Here is a 19,926-nt window from a genome sequence, read left to right on the forward strand (position 1 = left end):
CCAATGAAGCTCCTGCCTGCTGCTGTCATTGAGGTCTGTGGTCACATCACTTAGTCCATGTATTCAAATGGCAAATGGTTATAAACTTCACGGGGCAAATGAATTACTGTACTCAGATATCTGGTTTCAGTAGCTTTGTGATTGCAGATTTGTTCTAATAAGTTATGATGTTTAAGAGGCTTAACAAAAAGAGATGAAGTCTGTTTGTCACTTTGGAAACAGGTACGTGGTCTGAACTCAGAAGAGATTTGGCAAAAAATTCTCCTTTGTTCCAGCTGTTGTGAAATAAATTCCATTTCACACCTGCTTATTGGTTTTTACATCCCAGTTCCACATGTTGGAAGAATGATATTTAAACTAGTAGCTGAATTCAGTCAAATAGAGCTTCAGACTTGCCTGGCTGCAACTTTTAAAGGTATCAGTCCTGTGAACTCAAGTGTCGTGCCTTTTCCCAAAACTAGAAGTGCATAACGCTTTATCACTAAGATTGATTTCTACCATTGTCACTGATCATGGTCTTCTGCTCCTTGAGCGATACAAAATCACATAATCTGTCTGCATCTGTCTCTTGTTACTGCAGAATAGTAGCTGGTGGCTGTTCTCCACTTCTGTCAGCTTTCTCCAATGTGACAAGCACTGTCAGGACTAAAGAAAGAGTACTGTGTTCAATGAAGGTGGTAGCTAGCCGAAATGCATGAGAACCCTTTTCAGCCACATTACATTTTAATAGCCCTTTGTAGGAGAGGTATTCCCCGTTACTTGCAGTTTCAAACTCTGAAGAACACAACTATCCAAAAAACTCACTGGTGGTCTGATACAGAACAGAAGTTCAGATGTTCCTGCCCTGTTGGGCCAACTTTTTGATTGTTTGCTGGCATAATAGCAAATCTACAGAAACTTCTCTCTTCATTTCCCCAGTGGCAATTTTAATACTTTCTATCTGCAAAAGATTTAATTGCGTCTGCTTTTCCCTTCCCACAACTGCTTCTCAGGGAGCAGTTAAGAGCATAATGAATATATTTTTTTTCCTTTCAGGGACTTCTGAAGACAAGGATTCATCACCGGCTGAGGTATATCCTTGAGGTGGTACGACCTGTTCCAACAGTTGTCTTGGATATCCTGCACATCCTTACCCGCATAGCAAGGCACTCCTCTGAAGCATGCCTCCAGGTAAATCTGTTATTGTACAGGGGGAATGATAGGAAAAGATTTGAAAAGGGAAAAAAGAAGCAGATGAAATTATGACAAGGTGATGATAAGACAAACTTGGGCATTCTGTGTGTATGGCTACTGGAATAGCATGCTTTCAGTTATTTGTGGTGCCTGCTGTTTTTCTGCAGCTGCTTGATTGTCCTCGGTTGATTGACACCATTGTTAGGGAATTTCTCCCTACTCGATGGGATCCTCACGTGGCTGAACCAGGATGTTTGCTCACCAGTCTCCATGGAGTTGCTTGCTCTGCTGCTATGAAGTTCATCAGAGTATTGGCATCTGGAGGCAGAAACGCAACAGCCAGGCTGGTAAGTGATTATCAGAAGAGCTTTTCTGATATCAGGCTCCATTTGTTTTCTGTGCCTTGCTTCCTTGCTAATGATGGATAATTAATGGGGGGTGATTAAGCTGAAGAAAGTGATTCAGACCTGCCCTATACATATGCAACTAGGAGATATGGGGTCAGAGTTCCTGTTTCAGTCTCACACTGAGGTAAAAGGAAGCAATAGGGCCACTTAAATGAGTAAGAGATTGAAGTATTTGACATACAGCTTTCAATCTTTCCCTGTAATTGTTTAGGCTTGGCAACAGAAAGCTGGTGATGATTTGTGTTCTGTCAAGGGAGTAAAGAAAACAGCAAAATTTACTCTTTCAGTGGATACACTGATGAGAAGCAGCGAGCACAATTTGAAGTACAAGACAGTTAAAAATAGAAATTTACTGCTAAGGTGAAAGTGGTGAAAGTTGCAAAAAGGTTGCCCAAGGAGGCTGCAGACTTCCCATCTGTGAAGAAATCCAAAACCCTACTGGACCTCGCTCTGAGCAACCTGCTCTAAACAGAGAGAACTGCAGTCTTTAGAGGTCCTTTCTGACAAGCAACTTTTCCCTGGCTCTTTGTGCTTTACGATTAGACCTGCTGGTGATTCAAGCTTGGCGTAGCTCTTAACCACGGTCTCTGTGAGGTTACCTCTATAGATATCTTCTGCCATTTGCAGGAAAACCTCAGAAATCCTTTGGAAGACAAAGTACGAGCTGAAATAAAGAAGCCAAAATAATCCTTGTGTAGAAGATGTGTGTATGTGTTCTGAAGGAACTGTTGACAATATTACAATGTGTCTTCTGTTGTATAGCAGCAGGGAAGCTATTTCAGACTTTTCTTTACCTCTTTTTTTTTTCAGGATGGAGGGAGGTCTATGTAGTGCAGCTATGCTGTACAGTGATACTGGCCAGTAGCAAATGCTTAGAGTGCACATCAGCATGTATTGCTCTGTACTCTCCTGTGACTTCAATGACAGGCAGCTTAGGACTTCATAAGCCAGAGGTCTTATTTGTGTCTTCGTGTTTGAAAGCTCTAGTTGAACTTTTCTGCTGTGAATTTCCCTAACAGCTCAGGTTATTGGTCAGTACTTCCAGCCCCTCTTATCTACTTCTGGACAGGTTTTCCATTTCAGAGATAAGTGTGTTCCCTCATACAGGGCATCACACCGGTGCTATAAATAAGTAACATCAACTCAGAGTAGCACCCATTACAGTGCAGTGTTGCACCTCTGAGGTGTTTTGGTTCAGTATTTTTAATAGCATCCAATAAATTGCTATGCAGGAAATTGCTAGCATTAGCAGGAGAATACTAAGTTGTGCTATAAAGTACATAGAATGACATGCTGATAATAGATAATGGGATGTTTAAAGTTGTAAGTGGTGGTAGGAACATAATAGAAAATCTCTAAATTTCATTCTCATTTAGATTTTGAGTAGTCCAGGTATTCCAGGCATGCAAACATTGTTTACAAGGTTCCTACCGCTCAGAGTTTGGTTCTGTTTTACTCTCATATGACTTGTTGCAGGCACTTGAACATGGGAATGGAAGATACTAAAAAACAAAATAGCGTAGGAATTTTACCTAAAAACAGAGTTCTTCCATCTTCCTCCTCAGGAAGTAAATTTATCTTTGCCCTCTGTTCTGTAGGAGAGGTGTCAGAATTCATAGTTTGATTCATCAGCTCCTTTGCTTCTTGTGGGTGTGCAGTGATTTCCCTACGAGATGGCTCTAAAGCATTTGAATTTCAAATTATCTATAATGTGTTCTTGTGTTGGAGAAAAGCATTGTCGGTGCGTTTGGACAGAGCGCGCATAAGCTTTTGTATGTGTGGGAGAGGGAAGGAGAAGCTCTTTTCTATGGTTAAGCAAAAATATCCAGTTGTTGGGGAGGATAAAAGTTATTTCTAGAGAACTGCAAATGAGTCATGTCAGGCTTAATTAAATGCTAAAATAACCTCGGAACATTTTGAAAGCACTAAAATTCTATATTTAAAGAAAAAGCTAATAGGCAGGAGGTACCCATTTTGTAAAACAAACAGAGTTATAGAAAGATTCAGTTCGTATGACCTCTGAAAGCCATCTAATGTAACCTCTTAAGAGGAATGGAAGAATTCATTCAGTGATTTTTATGTACAGTGTTTTTTACAAATCTCACTGTAATCTTGACTACTGGAGTTCTACTTATATGACTAGTTAAAGAAGAGTCATTTTTGTTTAAAAGTTTAAAAATGCTGCAAAGAGTGTGTGGCAGCCTGGCAAACCTCTGTGGTTTAAGTGTACTTGATCTGTGTGTGGAATGGGTGAGATAACACCCAGGCATCTCTTCCAAGGACACCTCCATCTTAATGGCTGTTAATGATTTACTGACCCTTTGTAGTATGCTCCCTAGGATTACACGAGATGAAAACAGGTTAGAACAGTGCTAGGGGAGTTTAGAATAAAGTGCAGTAAAATCTGCAGGTTTTTTTGTGTGTCAGGTTAATGTGTTGTAATGCATATGAGTGAAGTCTGTTATTCCTTGGTCATGTTTTGCTTTTTTTACTCATTTTCATTTGTTTTACAGCTTAATAAGTTTGAAATGAAGAGCCGCTTAATTCGATTTACAGCTGAAGATCCTCAGGATCTGCTTCTGCCAAAGGAAGAGGCCATCAGACTGAGCACGGAAGCCTTCCGGCTGTGGGCAGTGGCTGCTGGTTACGGTCAGGCCTGTGACCTCTACCGGTACAGTCCAAAGCTGGAGAAGTGGGAATGGTGGGGGTGGAGGGCACAACAGAGGCATCGTGTTCTAGGGGGGTGAATATGGGATCTCTAGAGTCAGTTGCTACTTCCTTCAGGGAGTCTTACCTTCCTTTGCCTTTTACGATTAACACCTTCAGAAACTGAGTTTTATGTTGAGTGCATTGAGTTTCATTTTTCTCTTTTATTTCTTGCGCTTAATCACTTTTAATTCATTATTTCTTCTCTCTTCTCTGGGATAAACTTAAACTTTTTAGGGCTACATCTTTTTTTCCCCTTGAAGGCTTGTGAATCAGCTGTGCTTGTGTGACCTCAAGACACGCTGAGTGCAGCACACCTAAGGATTGAGTCTGATGTGCTAAAGCTAGTCTGGGCAGAAGTCCCCAGCATACATGAAAATTGAGGCAGACTAATGCATACAAACTCTGCATCAACTCTCAGTTCAGTACAAAATTCAGGTTCTTGTACTTCAAGGTCTGGTCTGGAATAAATCTGACCTTCCTTAAGCATTGAGTCTTTGAAAGCATGGAGATAGCTGTGGAGTTCCCCTGAAGAGGAATGGAAGAGAGGCCAGTAGTAGTAGTTGGAAGGGAAGTTCTCTTTGCAACAGCATTTTGAGCACAACAGTGTATTGGTTAATGAAGTAAAACTCAATATATCATTTTGTAACATTGTAGCTAACTCTGAGAAGAGAAGCAGCAGAAGATTGTTTAAATGCAATTATGTATGTATGTTTGCATTATGTATGTATGCATAACTATGTATACTCTGAGCATTTGAAAACTAGAGGAAAAAAAGAAGAAAATAAATATTTAGTGTTTTTTAAAGAGTTGGTTGGAATGTTTGGAAGCAGGGTAGATTCCATTCAGTTGAGTTGGGAATGATAGAATTCTTTGTCATTTTTTCTGTGTCTTTTGATTATTTTTTGGGGGGGATGTTGATGTTTCTCATCTCACCTTAGCAATGTGTGATGGGAAGATGTTCAAAGAAAAGGGCCAGATCCTCCCAGGGATAGCAGGGGAAGTACAAGGAGCAATGGGTACAAATTGAAATGGAGGAAATTCCTCTTAATTAAAAGGAAAACCTTCTACTGTGGGGATAGTCACACTGGAACAGATTTTTCAGAAAGACTGGACTCTGCATCCTTGAAGATATTCAAGACCTAACTACACATTTTCCTAGGCAAACTTGCTTTAGCTGACTAAGCTTGAGCAGGATGTTGGACTATTTCCAACTTCATATATTTTGTATTTTAAACTGTAGGGATCTCTATCCTGTGCTGGTGAGGATACTGCAGTCCCTGCCTGAGTTGCTCAGCACTAGCCATGAGAAGAACCCCATGTTTGAGTTATCTGTCCAGCGAGCTGCAGCAGTGGTTACTCTGCTGGTACATGTGACACAAACTGCAGGCTGCACAGTGGAGCTGCAAGCCAAGCTGAGCAGGTAGGCTGTCCAACACCTGTTCTGTGCTTCTGAGCAGTTGTCTTATATTCTCTTCAGTTAGGAGACCTGGCTTTACCCTTCATTTCATATGGTGTACTGTCCCACATGTGAATCCCTGCATGTGAGGTGTGCTGCTTTTGATACGAGGATAGAAGAGGTAGATTGAAGGCTGGTAGATAGCTGTATGCCTGCTAGCCTGATAAGAGGGAGGGGTAAGAATCTTCATTTATCAATGCATTCCTGCCAGAATGAACTAGAAAACTCTTGGGACTTTTCCTTCAGGGGAAAAAGAAAATGACCTCTCTGAGGAGGAAAATAAACTCTGTGGAGGACAAGGTGGATCAGGATTAAGAAAAGTGGGCTGTAGGTTTGCTGGTTTTATTGGATGTCAACGCATTGGAAGTTGCTGAAAATACAAGTGTGTTTTTTGGTGGGGAAAAAAACAATGAACCAAACAAGAAACTCTGGGCTAATTTAGTCAAGGCTGGATAATGGGGTAACATTCAGTAATAAAAGAGCTTAGCTAAGGAGAGAGTAATGCAGGTGAAGAAACTTCAGCTTTCATGCATAGTTTCTCATTTGGCTTTTCTGTCTAAAATGATTTGTTCTCGTCTGTGGGAATGTGCAAAGTTGTTTTTCCCCTAGTGGCTGCCATTAGTCATCCATCTTCCATGCTACATGTAACTGGAAATCTTGCTATTCAAATTATATTTTAGAGAGAATTGTTTTCAAGGCATCCTCACTGTCCTGTGTCATTCTTCTGCTGTGTTTCAATAATAGCTGTGAAGACAGTGAACAGATTCCGCCTCCTCCAGTAACGTGGAATCAAGTGTCAGGCTTACAGCCCTTTCTAGAGACCAGCATGAAAAAATTCCTGCAGGCAATATCTTGGACAGAAACTTGGCAGAAACTTCAGCCTCTGACCACAGCTTACATGATCTACCTGGGAGGTTTTTACAGTGCTTGCAGTCAACAGGTAAGGACAGAAAAACATAGGTTGTCTTTTCACGTCACCAGTATCAGCTTCTGTATTACCACTGAAAACCTGGAAAAAAAAAAAAGGAAGGCTTTGAAGAACACAGATGAGGACTAGGTTTTGTTTACCATACCTTTTACCTAGGCTGGGTGCTGATCCTTCACACTGGCAATGCCAAATGTCACTGTCTTCGTTTCTTCTTCTGGGCTATCAGTCTCGATCACGGAGTGTGATAGTGCAGTGACTCATTTGATTTACTGCAGAGATACCCAGCATGCACTAAATATGACCTAATTCAGTTTGGCAGTCCTTCCTCCTCGTGGGCTAAATTGAGTTGTACATTTTTGCATTTGTGATGGTCTGAGATCCTGCATTTGGACAGTTATTGCAATAAGCTTGTAGGAAGATTGAATATTCAGGGTCACACCATATGAACTTTGGACAGGAAGCAATAAAGATTAATTTATTTACTGTCCCATCAACACTGGAAGTGAAATTCTGTAACATGGTCACTGTTGCAGTATGTAACCATCTTTTTAACAGAGTTTTCTGAAGGTGGCATATGTGTTGTATCCTTTTGCTACTTTAAAGTTTCACGTTCTAAAGATAACTGCGGGATTCCTCTTAACTGCCCAGCTGATGTGCCCAAGTTCTGACCTGGGAATGTTGTCTTTAAGATATGGGAATAATTTAATGCCTATATTTATTTAGATCTCTCTAACTCCCCTGAAATTTGCCTGAATCAAATGAATTTGTTTGCCTTGGCTAGGGTGGAAACTGCCTGTGTCTTTCAAAGATATCTTCAATTCCACAAAGGTAGTTAGCTCCTTTGTCCTGCTGTCATTAGGTCCTGGTCTTTAGAGACCCAGGAAGACCATTTAAGGAGATTAGTATTCCTTTTTCCCCTCTGTGGATATTCCAGAAAAGCAGCTGACTAAATAATTTCTTAGCTCCTTGAACTGTGCCATGTGAATTTTAATTTCCACTTCAAGAAAAAAAAAAGGTAGTCATCAGCTTGTGGTTAGATGATCTGATTGAAAAGTAAAATGCAAATTACACGTAGCATATTTGAATGGATCTGAGGTAAAAAAAGGAAAATGAAAAAAAATAAATTAACCTGTATGGTCACTAGACTAGTGAATACGGGGACCTCCGTGGGATAGTTTTCCTAGGCTACTAAGAATTACGGATAACATTTAGATTTTGCTGACTGATTTCTGGGGACAGCTTCCACCTGGGGGAAAATCAGATTTTCTTGCAGCAATGAGTGTTTCTCTATCAAAGGCAGAGTATAATGGGGAAAACAAAAAGTGCTGGCCTGTTTGTTCAATCTGGAATATTGCTTACTAGGGGCAGAAAAATCGGGATTTTCTTCAAGTTAAATGAGAATATCAGAATATAGGTAGAATGTTAAGAAGTGGGGGGTGTCAACCACATAGAGCAAGTTTACACCTAGGGAATTTTGCTCCCAAGGATCCCATACCTTACTTCCAGCCAAATAAGAGTTATCTTTGATGCATTCTAATACTTGAGTATGAGGACACCTTGAGGTGCCAGCTCTCAGCTTCTGTACTCTCAGCAGTTAAGCTAGCTCTAACCTATCGCAGGACTGATCTGTAGATGAAGTGGTGTGTCAAAACAGCATCAAAAGAGAATATGACTATATCAGTGTGTATTTTTGCATTCCCCTGTTTTCCCTTGTTTTATGCAGCCATCAGTCAATCCAGTTGACTGCTTAGAGGAATTGGAACGTTTGACATCTGAGGTGCTGCAGCCCCTGCTCAGCCAGCCAGCCATGCGCAGCATGTGGGATTTGCTCAGGTAGAATTATTTCATTGCTTCATTTTTATACTGTACTGTATGGTCAGGAGGGCACGAAACACGGTGGTTTCAGTGGCTGGGAATCCACTCACAGCAAAGAAATGTTCTAATATTCTAGAATACATCAAAAAGTACAGTTACGTTTTAGGTGATTTTCTTCCTTCCCATTTATTTACCCTTTACATATGTACCTCATATGTGTGATGCTGAAAGGTGGATGAATTACAGTGCAGTAAGGCCATGTCTACACCTCTTCTTTGTCCTTTCTCCCCTCACAACAGAAGGCATCTACTGCAGAGGTTCTCCAGTTCCTCCTTGCCTACTGATACTGCTGCAGTGCCTGCCTCTCTGCCCCTCTGTGTATATCAATTTCAGATAGGTTTTATTCATTCTTGGCTTTGATTATTTTTAGTTTTCCTGGTTAAAAACAAGAACAAAGCAATGTCAGTTTGAGTCCTTACATCAGTGGGAGTGCATGTACCATTCACATGCTGTGTATGAAGTAGTTTTTATAAAGTACTTTAGGTTCCTGCAGAACTCCACAAAGGCTTTGAACGCTCCTGCAGGAGAGAAAGGCTGGATACCAAATTGTCCCTTCAGAAATCTGGATAACGTAGATTTGGTCTCAGGCTCTGGGCACTGTTCAGCGCTGTGGATGTTCCCTCTTTCTGCTGTAGGGGGAGCCTCACTACCACCCTGTGATCCGTCCTCTGGAGAGGAGTGAACTGAAAAGTTTGACTTGTAGTAAGGGAAACATCCAGTTTCTTCTTAGAAAGAAGAAACATAGGGGAATTCTTACATAGGGGGACACTGGAAATTTTTGATTTGAAGTGGTATTTGAATGCTCACCAGTCTGGCCCATCTTCTGAAGCTTCTAGCACCAAAATTTCTGACACACAAGGCAGCTTTTTTGCAGTGACAGCTTTAGATACAAGGTGGCTTTTTGGCTTTGCCTGTCTGATTCTTTTTAAAATGTCCGAAGTATGTGGGCAGCTTTACTAGCCTGGACTACATATGTATGTGGGGAAATGTCTATTTTTTAATCAAGGTCCAGTGCTTTCCAATGTTTGACAGCAGAGATGCATCACTGCATCAATATTTCTGAACATCATGAACAACACAGCTGAACACTAGAATCTGTGACAGCTCACTGGCATTAGCTTCTGTGACAGTCCTTACTTGACCAACTGTTGATACTGCTTTCTCTTTCACAATCATTGTGGCTTTCATTTTGCCATGATGTGTGGCATGGTTTGGATAGTAGCATTCCTACAGGATAAATGCTTTTGACCTGATCTCTTTCATTCTGTGTTCACACAGGCCATGTTCTGCTCTGTGCAACCCTCTGTCCTGTTCCCCAGCACCTGAATCTGTCTTCAGCATTGTATCTTTGAGTTGTACTGGAGGCAAACCTCCTCTGAGCCTAGTTGGCTCCAAGTCCCCTTTCCCTTTCCTCACAGCCCTCCTGTTTCTCATCGATAGCATCACCCATATTCACAAAGGACTAATCAGCAAGGTGAGAATATACTTTTTCACTATCTGTTCTATGTGAATGATAGCATGCTTGTGAAGATCAGTATTTGTGCCATCCCAGGTTTACGAGTGATGCTAACAGGGCTATTAAAATAGAACTGCTGTGATTTAATTAAAAAATATCCTAGTGCTTTGGAGAGAAATAACCCCATTCTCAGAACAGGTGAGTCTTTAAATTCCCATATCCGGTTCATGTTGGGAAGCTAGGACTATAGAGCCAGGTGCCAAATGATGATGAGACTGAAAGGATGGAGTTATAAAGAATATTGAGAATGGATAAACAATTGTTTGGCTAAACTAAAGTGTCAGACAGTGAAAGAGGGATGGTTGAAAGATATATAACAAAGAAAAATGAGATCAAACTAAACAAAAGAATGAGTGCTACATTGGCTGAAAAGGTTTCTTCTGTCTGATGTTGAACACAGGTGTGAGCACTGCAGCAGAAAGACATATTTCTCAGGACATTTCTGAAAATCTTACAGCAGCCAACAGGAATTCTTAAGGAGAAAGCAAGGGATGGTAGATTTCAGAGAGGACTGTTTTACTTTCCTCCAAGCACAGACTGTGTTAGTAATATCTGTCTCCACTTCTATTTCTTTTATAGTACAGCTCTGTGCTGAGCTTTGAAGGCCTGAAGGATTATCTGCATCAAAGCTGGCAGACTGCACCGCCCTCTGTAACTCCTGCATCTGCATGGATGCTGCGCCATGAGTATCATCTGCAGTACTTTGCCTTAGGATTGGCTAGGAAAATGGTATCCTTGTTGATTCCTTCATTTATTTCACTCCTGGAGTTAACTTCACTTTAGTTTCTCTAACTCTGGCAGCTGGTCTTTGCACCTGTGTTGTTCCACATAACTGATGTAGGTTCGGTCTTCTGCTATCTTGACTGTTATGCCCCGTGAGCAAGTAATATGTTTATGGTTACTGATACAGGGTTTTAGATCTGAAATACTTTGGATGGCAAAACTGTATTTTTGCCTGTCTTTGGGCTAGAATGAGAACAGCTTTTCCAGCAGCACTCCTGAAAGATGTCCATGTGAATACTGACAGTTCTTGCAGCCTCTCACTTTCCAGCGAGATCTCTCCCTCAGCTGCTTCCTCTCCCCCCCCCCTTCCAATCCTTGCTGATAGCCTTGTTGACAAACAGTGGTTTTATCTGTTTCTTTCCTGTGCAGGCAGGCACTTGTCCAGATTACAGCCGTCACGCCTCACTCCATCACTGTGTTGCCATGGCATTGCTGAGCCGTCTGTTGCCAGGGAGCGAGCATCTGGCTTATGAGATCCTGCTGGATCTTGCCTTTAATCCAGAGTTTCTTCCGTAAGCTGTGCTTTTTGTTTTGTTTTGTTTTGTTTTCTTTAGTCTGGTACATGGGATGACTTGAAAAAGATGAAAAAGCAGATGTTGGCAATGGAACTTTGTCATGTTTTTTGACCTTCAGTAGGGCTTGTATTCAAATTTTAGATGCTCACTGGCACATTCTCAAGACATGGAGCCTCCTAGTCAGACCAGCAGTGTGGTTGCAAATTTGTCTTGGTTATATCCATGTTGAGAAATGTGACCAGTTTCTTTTGATCCCCTCAGTGGCAAGAGTCTGGTGATTTCTGGCAGAACTGATTTTCACTAAGGTTCAGCATCTACTGCACTGATGGTAGCAAGTCTAGGAAACACATGGGATCCTGACCTGTTCTGAAAAATTTACTAAACCTGCTTTTTAACTGTTACTATGCAAGTTCTTACACAACTTTTTTGTTCTGATTTAATTATGATGTTTTCTACCTTGTACTAGAAATAATATGGAGCACCTCAATTGTGAGGCATCCTACATCTGGCCAAGGTGGTAGCAGTTTATTTTGTTCCTCACAATCAGTTTAAAACTTATCGTGGTGCAGCTCTGTGGGAGACTGGACCAGTGTGCTGCAAAGAAATACTATACGTCTCCAGCAAATTTTCCTTTAAAAAGGAAAGCTTCCCTCCATCCCCCCTCCTTGCAGATATTTGCTATATGCCATTTTGATAATTTGGTAAGTAGTCTGAGACCATGAGAGAAATGTCTGATCTGAGACGGTGGCACACAGGTTTCACAGCCTCTCTGACTTAAGTTCTGTTTGCCAATCTATATAGTTCTTTTGACAGCTACCACTGTGGGAGTTGTCCTATTGACTCAAGGTGGCCTTAGGCAATATTAGGCAGTATTTCACTTCAGTACCCTGACATCTGCACTGGTAAGTAGGTTGTCTCCCTGGACAGGGAATTGCAGCCTCCTCACCAGACCACTGGCTTTGTGTGGAAGTTTTTCATGTAATACATTTGTGTTGGTAATTCCAAGGGCAGTGCTGTGAATTTCCTGTAGATATCAGGATAGTTGATGCTTAATGGATGCTTCAGTATTATTATAACTGAATGCTGCAGAAAATGTTGCAACTGCTGTGAACACTACCCTTTCTGATCCAGGGAGATCTTAGAATTGGATTTTTGTGTTGTTGTTTTGTTGTTGCTGCTGTTTATTTGGTGTGTGTGTGTGTCTTTGGGATTTTGTTGACTGACGTTTGCTTTTATCTTACAGTGAAGGGAAAACTGGAGGGCCAGAAGCAGCTGACTTTTCTGATATCTTGCATCTGGGTACCAGCGCCAAACTGTCGCAGCCTGGCTCTGCAGCAGCATCTTCTTCAAAGCCTACTCGTGGTGCCCTGCTGAGAGAATCATACCAGAATTTGCCTGCTATCCGCTCCTGCTACCTCTCTCATTTTGTTCACTTGCAGCCTGCCCTTGTGCGTTCCCAAGCATCCTACCAAGGGCGTAATTACCTCATCCAATCAATGCTGCTTCCTGAAGTTAGGGGACCCATTCTGCCTTCAGACTGGCCATTCTTTCCGCTTATCAGCCTCTACAACAAAGTGACTAATGCAGAGACACGTGGGGCTGTACTGAACTCTCTCCCACTTGATCTAGTCAACACTGTGACATGGAACCTTCAGTGGATCTTGTTGCTGGAAACTTGGCGTCCTAAAACCCTTCAGAACATTCCTACTGCTGCCAAACTTGCACGACTTATGTGCATCTTCCTCACAGGTGGTGATCTCTTTCTAGAAGCACCGATCCACTGTTACACAGCTGCGCTTCTTTCTGTATATTGCCAGCCCAAGGCTCTGGACTCCCTGAACCTGGATGCTCCACTCCCCGGTTTAGCGTCCTTCCATGATCTTTATATAAGTCTGCTGGAGCAGTTTGAAGGTGTCTCCTTTGGAGATCCACTCTTTGGAGTCTTTGTTCTTCTACCTCTGCAGAAGCGTTTCAGTGTTCATCTGCGTCTTTCTGTTTTTGGGGAGCACACAAGTATTCTGCGGGCACTGGGAGTGCCACTCCAGCAGGTAGTCACACTTCATGGTTCTCACCTGCACATTTCTGAGATACTGGGCTCTTGCCTGTGTTTCTTCAACCCTGTTTTGGTCATACTTCCAGCACTACTCCTACTTTATCCCTCAGTGTCCAGTAGAATACTCATTCCTCATTTTCAGTCTGGAGAATAGTGTCCAGTTCCTGTCAGTTGCCACTGTTAAAGAATCCTTCCAAGAAAGTTTTGAGAGCTGATAATACGTGTAATGTGGAAGGTGGGAGCTATGAGATAGTTCAGTCTACAGTGGACAATGTCCCATGTCCTTCTTGGTATAGTGGCTGAGAAGCTCCTAATTTATGGCTGGCTTTTAAGTATGAAGAACTAGTTTGCACCCCATACTCTTCTTGCATGAGCTATCTTTCCCTTAGCTCTTTTCTCAGCCTGGTGAGAATCTGTTCCTATTCAGTGCATGGGCAAACACATTTTTCCTCTAAGACCATGTTTACAGTTGGCTGTACTGGAGTTTTGCTTGACTGGGTCACTAAGTGAGAAAGTTTTATCTGTGAAGTGCAGGAGTGCATTTCTTTTGAATGAACAAAGCAAAAAGTATTGAATTCAGCTGGCTTTAGGTTCTTTGGCACTTGCAAAATAACAGATGATGCCTGGTCTAGCCTAAAGTTTGCTAATACAAAGACAACTTTTGGAAAAAAACAAATCAAAAAAATGAGTTAGCAGTTTGTATGCTTTGCCTCGTGTGATTGCAGCACTTTTGTTCTGGTTGTAGAGGCCCTGGAGCCAGTTTTTCTATATTGTTATGGCCAGATGAGTCTTTGTTTCTTAAATCAAGTAAGCCAAGATTCTCTGGCCTGCTTTTGTTGATAAGCTCTCTGTACTCCCGGTGCTTCCAGTAGCCCTTCCCTACATATGTTCTAGTTTCATAAGTATGGGAGCAAAATCACTTTAGGGGGAGGTTGTTTTTTTTTCTTTTGTTTTGTCTTTAGATATGTTGACCTTACCTTAGTGGGCACTACAAATTTTAGTAATTGCCTTTGTAGCCACAGACTAAAGTTCAGCACAGATGCTGTGTTTGCACTGAAGTCTGTTGTTGAACTGAGTAGAATCAATGATTTTCTTTAGTCTTGCAAAGAAAATGCTTCAAAGTGAAATACATAATGTTAGACCTAGAGAACTCTTGAAAATAAAGAAGTAGAAAATTTGGACTGCTAGACAATGGAGAAGTGAACAAAACTAGTTGTTATTAAAAGCTACTTTAACCTATTTTTCAAAGCTAGACAGTGAAGTCAGAAAAGGTTGGAAGCTTAATTTAACAGCAGCATTAACTCTGGCATATATGTCTGCTCTCCTTTTCTTGTGAAATGCGTAGGCCATTGTAAGTCTCTCTGATACATTAGCAGAAAATATAATGCTGCTGAAAGCAATTTGTCTTTTCACTTTGAAACACCTTTTCCTACCTGTGCCAAAAAGCAAGTACTGTCACCTGACCGCTAAAACACTTCTCCATAAAGCTGAAGAGATGGAGATCTTGAGGACACTTTGCCAAAGGCATGTCACATCAGTCAGCGTGGGCAGTTATGGTCCTGCTCCAAATGGGGATTGTGCCACTGAAATGTATGGCAGCATGTGCCTTAATAACTGGGGAAGACCTCACTGCTTAGATGCAGCCACAGAAGGTAATGTTGCCTTTTGGTTGGGTTTCTTGCAGTTTCCTGTGCCTCTCGAGCGATACACTTCCCCTCCTGAGGATAACTTGAACCTCCTGCGACATTATTTCCGAGCCCTGGTCACGGGTGGACTGCGCAACACCTGGTGCCCTGTTCTTTATGTGGTGGCTGTGGCTCATGTGAACAGCTTTATTTTCTCCCAGGACAGCGCAACTCAGGTAGGTAAGGAATATCAGTGCCTCAGGGCTGGGAGCTTTGGGTTTTGCACCTGATATTCCCCAGCTTTCATTGTGGTTTGTTGATGAATCACCCTCTTTGAACTTGAAAACAAAGACTGTAAGTGTGTGCAGAGGACTATGCAGTTGTTTGAGATCTGAAGTTTGGAATCCACACAGGGGACAGTAGACAGCCACTGTTGTTTGTAATATCCTAAGAAGCTTGCACTAATCATAGCCAACCCTACAGAAGCAGAATCTAAGTTAGCAGCTGTGGGTGAATGTACAAAAGGAAAGAACAAAGCGTGTGTAATGAAACTGCTGACCATGCAGATATAGTCTGTAATAGTCTTAGCCTCTGCCAGGGACAGTCTGAAGGTATGGAGTGCTTTTTCCTTTCACCTTTGAATAACTCACTGCCTGAGTTAACGAAGTAGGAGCCCTACCGTGGCCTCAGATCTACATCACTGGTTCCTCCTGCTAACTCTTTCCTCCCCTGATCTATAATTCTGCCTGGCTGTTGAGATGTCAACTGGATTTTCAGGTCAAGGGAAGGAGGAGCGGGAAGGACCCAAGTGGTTGCCACCTTTAGACTTTTTTGATAGAACAAGCTGCTCTTTGGACCATCATCTTAATAAGTGTGGCATTGCTCTAGAGTGCTGTGTGACCTGTGGTCAGAGATTGCATTGTGCCATATTAATTGAAGTTTATGCTTTGTTCGTAGGAGGCTGATGCTGCTCGGAAAAGCATGCTGCGAAAGACTTGGCTCTTGGTAGATGAGGTAAGATCTGTAAGGATCAATGTGCACCACTGAGGCACGGCACTCTTACAGACTCACATTTTGGCTTTTGAAATTTTTGTTTATCTACATTGCTAACTTGAGAAAGAGGAGATTAGCAGCAGGATTTTAACATGCAGTAGCTACCAATAGTGCTATCTAGTTCTTGTCATGATTAAACTCAGCACAATAAGCCCCCTGGAACATAGATTAAGGATTCTATGAATTTCTTCTACTCTATTTCCATGCTTCTTGCCTGAGCAGTGTTTTTTCTTCATAGTGATAGGTCCTAGAGGGCTGGTTCTAGCACATCTATGAATAGGCAGCCAGCATGGACCTCCCTTACCATTTAGTTGGATGCTTCCCCCACAAAAGAACAAAACAGATATTAAGTTTCTACATTTCACCTTTCCATCCTGCCTTACTATACCAGATCTTGCTTAAGTTTGTCATTTGTGTAACAGAGCAGTGTAATTTTGCCCTTTATGTTTATTGTTTCAGTCCATTGTTGTAAGTTCCCCCTCAAAACCGTATTTGGGCTTCTTGCAAGGGACCATTGAGAGAAACTGTTGAGGAGAGAGTTCAGAAGAGGAAAACTCACACAAATCAAAAGACTCTCTTGGAAGAAACTGACTTTGTGTAGCTTTTCTGTTGAAGGTGTTGCAGTTAAATGTGTTGGATGTGATAGTTGTATAATCTGTCAGATTTACTTTGTTGTGTCAGAAGTAGGAGAAAAGATTAGATTTGTACTCTTAAGACATGTCTAATGGCTGCTGTTTCTCTCTTCAGACCTTGAAAAAGCACCTTCTCTACTACAGACTGCCGAATGCAGAGAGCCCTCTGGGCTTTGACCTTTATGAGCAGCTCCCTCCTATACGACTGAAGTACCTCCAGATGGTGATGCAAAAAGAAAATAAGGAGAATGCACCAGTGCTTGTCTCCTAACCAAACACTTGTAGAAGAGTACAGCTAGGGGGAACAACGGAAGAAAATTGTGCTTCGTGATGAAAATATGCACTTTTCAGATTGTTACAGTATCTGTATTTGACACTCTTGGTATTTCTGCAATGGGAAGCACTGATTGAGGGCTCCCAGCCCTACTGCACAGCACGGATCTTCTCAAAACATGGCAATATGTGTATGTGGTCTCTTTATTATGAATGCTAGAGCATTTTCCAGAATTCTCTTTCAAATTGTTCTGCTTCGTCCTGGAGGAGGTGAGGATGTGTCTGAGAGGCACTGGACTGATGGATAAACAAAAAGAACTGGAAAAAAACAAACAACGTTTTGTTAGTTCTGGTGGGAGATTGTGAATTCCTGTGATGATGTCTTGTTGGGTTTGTTTCTGTTTAACTTTGGTTCTCCAGGATCTTTCTTGATTGTATTCTGTGCACGTTAGTAGTCACTGAGTTATGTCATGCCTCTAACAAACAGATCCTGTTGCAGTGGTATGAACACTAGTCATTCTACCTTGGTTGTCTTTTGGGTAGCCCTAAACTGCTTTATTTTCTCCCTTATTTAGTTATACATATAACAAGATCAGAAATAATGTTGTTGTAGGCAGAATATTAATCACTCCCCATTAGAGGGGAAAAAAAAATCCGGTTGTTTAACTAAAAGGTGCATTGTTTGCCTTCTAAGGAAAGGGGAATGTAATTTAAATTATGAAGCAGAGTTCCTAAGTTTAGATGTTTGGTGTTTTGTTTTTTTTTCTTAATAAAAAGCTTATTTGATCCCAATTGTACACCCAAACTCAGCACTGCAGCCTCGATGGCTACAAATGTGGTGCCCTAAAAGGCTCATCACATGTGCCAAGCCCAGAATTTACTCTTTAGGTGTAAGCTCAGTGAGGTGGATGTTGCATTTATATCCAGTTGTTCTCGTAGAACTACAATCAGTCTGTCAGGCTTTTGTTTGGAGAACTTCTGCGAACAAGGCTGGCTATTTCTTTCCTGTTGTTATTATGCATAAATTCCTCTGGGAGGTACATGGTGCTGCCTAGCCTAAAGACTTCAGATTCTCTCTACTTACAGACAATTTTCTAATTCTACTGGTACCCCCTGAGGTTAGAAAATAAGTTTCACCTTCTTTGTCCCCTTATTTCAGATAGGACACAGGTGGAACTGATGCATCATTTTAATTTATTTTTTCACGATTGCTATTTTTTCTATTGCGGTTTTTGGTCTGCTGAGGTGAATAGCATGTAATGTAATAAAGCACCAAGTGGTCATCTGTGACTTTTACTGTTAAATCATTTTAAAAATATTTGATGTGATTAAAAGTTCAACTGAAGGCATGCAAGTTTGTATTTTAGATGGTTAAAGTCCGAGCAGCTGTCTTGGGAGAGCAACGCACAGTACAACGTAAGGACTCCTGGATGCCCATTTAAGAACTGCCATCAGCAAGGAACTTGGTCTTTTGCTCTTCTGACCTCCAGTTTTTAAAATCCTCTTCCAGTCCTTTGTGTGATGTGAAGTTGAGTTTTGAAATGTATATGGGTGTAAATAAACATTTTGATAGTTGTGCAGTCTCTGTGGAACGGTGAGAATGCTCTACTCCTGATTTAAACCTCTCGAGTTTCATAGCTCTGTTTGCGGTTCATCAGTGCATTTGGAGTGCCACATGCTGAGAGGTGTAGTGAGTCACTAACTGCCGAATGGGTGTACATGGTGCAAGGCAGGGACTTGTGTGTTAATGGGAAAGCAGTGAAAAAAATAACTGCTCACAGATAGTATCTGGAGATAATGGGAAGAGGTGTGATAAATCTATTTTGTGAACTCTGAGGAGGAATGGACCAGGTTTTGAAAAGTCCTCTCTCGTTCCCAGATGCTCCTCAAGCCATCAGTGCATGCCCACAAAATAATTCCATCTTTTGACAGGATTCTGCGGCAGGCATCAGAAATGGAAGGAAGGGATCCCAAGCAGTTCTGTTGACGTGCTTATTTGCAGAGCATTCCAAGCATGTTCCATGTTAGCCATCAGCCTTCAAAACTTTGGCAGTGACTAACGCAGTACAGCAGCTCCAAGCTTGAAATTTGTCAGGCTTTTGGGAGCCTTCTTCCAGATTTCTCTGCATAACACTAGAGGGCATTGCTTTCTCTAGTTTAAGTACAAACTTTCACGATTGCAGGACAATTGGGACTAAACGAAACAAAACACACCCTTAGTTTGAACTTCTGTGTCTTTGAATACACTGCGAGAGAAAATGTGGAGAATTCAGTGAACTTTCACATGAGGTGTTGTTAAGAATTATGTCTGGAAGAAACAGGGTTAATCTGACCCTTCCACAGTGCGAGGCGTTTGAATTCCCTGGACTGGGGTCTGGGTTCAGTGGCACGGCCTGCTTCTGCTGAGCTGGGGCAGCTCCCGGAGAAAGAGGCAGCTCAGCAGCAGCGCTCCACGTGGGGGTAGGACTGAGCCATGTAGGAGAGAGAGCTAGGCAAGGAAGAAAACAAAACCTCAGTGTAAGAAGCAGCACTTGGGATATTTAAGACAATAATATAGTTGCATTCTATTGTACATATTGACCACTTCCAGTTGGCTGTTGACTGTAATAATCCATTTATTTACTAATGCTTTCTGTCTAGCTACTTAGTGACAGGCAAAATCCTGAACACCTTTTGCTGTAAGTCATGAAGAGATGGAGCCAGCTCAAAGTTTTGGATGTACAAATACACCGCAGGTCAGATTCACATCTCTTACTGGGTTGAGCACAGCAGAAAGGCAACTTTTTCTTTTGCAGTTCTACATTGTTCTCCTGTAACAAGCCTGTGCCTCCAGCTCAATGAATAGGACCCCCTGCGGAGACATCCCCTCGTGTTCCCTGCTTCTGAGTGGTGGCTGTGCTGCACGAGCTGCTAATCAATAAAGATCGT

At 41.8% G+C, this 19,926-nt stretch overlaps 1 protein-coding gene across 2 annotated transcripts in view; it reads left to right on the forward strand.

Annotated features, from left to right (window-relative positions):
• Positions 1 to 18,593, forward strand: part of RPAP1 (RNA polymerase II associated protein 1) — a 38,226-nt gene extending 19,633 nt beyond the window's left edge. The window contains exons 13-25 of one of the 2 annotated variants that reach the window (XM_072338573.1): positions 1,036 to 1,170; positions 1,341 to 1,520; positions 4,094 to 4,251; positions 5,530 to 5,709; positions 6,484 to 6,685; positions 8,397 to 8,506; positions 9,827 to 10,022; positions 10,644 to 10,793; positions 11,217 to 11,359; positions 12,606 to 13,410; positions 15,100 to 15,276; positions 15,998 to 16,054; positions 16,841 to 18,593. In XM_072338573.1, the coding sequence (XP_072194674.1) occupies positions 1,036 to 1,170; positions 1,341 to 1,520; positions 4,094 to 4,251; positions 5,530 to 5,709; positions 6,484 to 6,685; positions 8,397 to 8,506; positions 9,827 to 10,022; positions 10,644 to 10,793; positions 11,217 to 11,359; positions 12,606 to 13,410; positions 15,100 to 15,276; positions 15,998 to 16,054; positions 16,841 to 16,996 (2,649 nt within the window). In that variant the 3' untranslated portion in view covers positions 16,997 to 18,593. The remainder of the gene's footprint in view (positions 1 to 1,035; positions 1,171 to 1,340; positions 1,521 to 4,093; positions 4,252 to 5,529; positions 5,710 to 6,483; positions 6,686 to 8,396; positions 8,507 to 9,826; positions 10,023 to 10,643; positions 10,794 to 11,216; positions 11,360 to 12,605; positions 13,411 to 15,099; positions 15,277 to 15,997; positions 16,055 to 16,840) is intronic. The other variant, XM_072338574.1, reaches the window with a different exon arrangement.
• The last annotated feature ends 1,333 nt before the right edge of the window (positions 18,594 to 19,926 follow it).

The sequence above is a fragment of the Excalfactoria chinensis genome, chromosome 5, assembly GCF_039878825.1.
Source record: "Excalfactoria chinensis isolate bCotChi1 chromosome 5, bCotChi1.hap2, whole genome shotgun sequence".
Taxonomy (NCBI): domain Eukaryota; kingdom Metazoa; phylum Chordata; class Aves; order Galliformes; family Phasianidae; genus Excalfactoria; species Excalfactoria chinensis.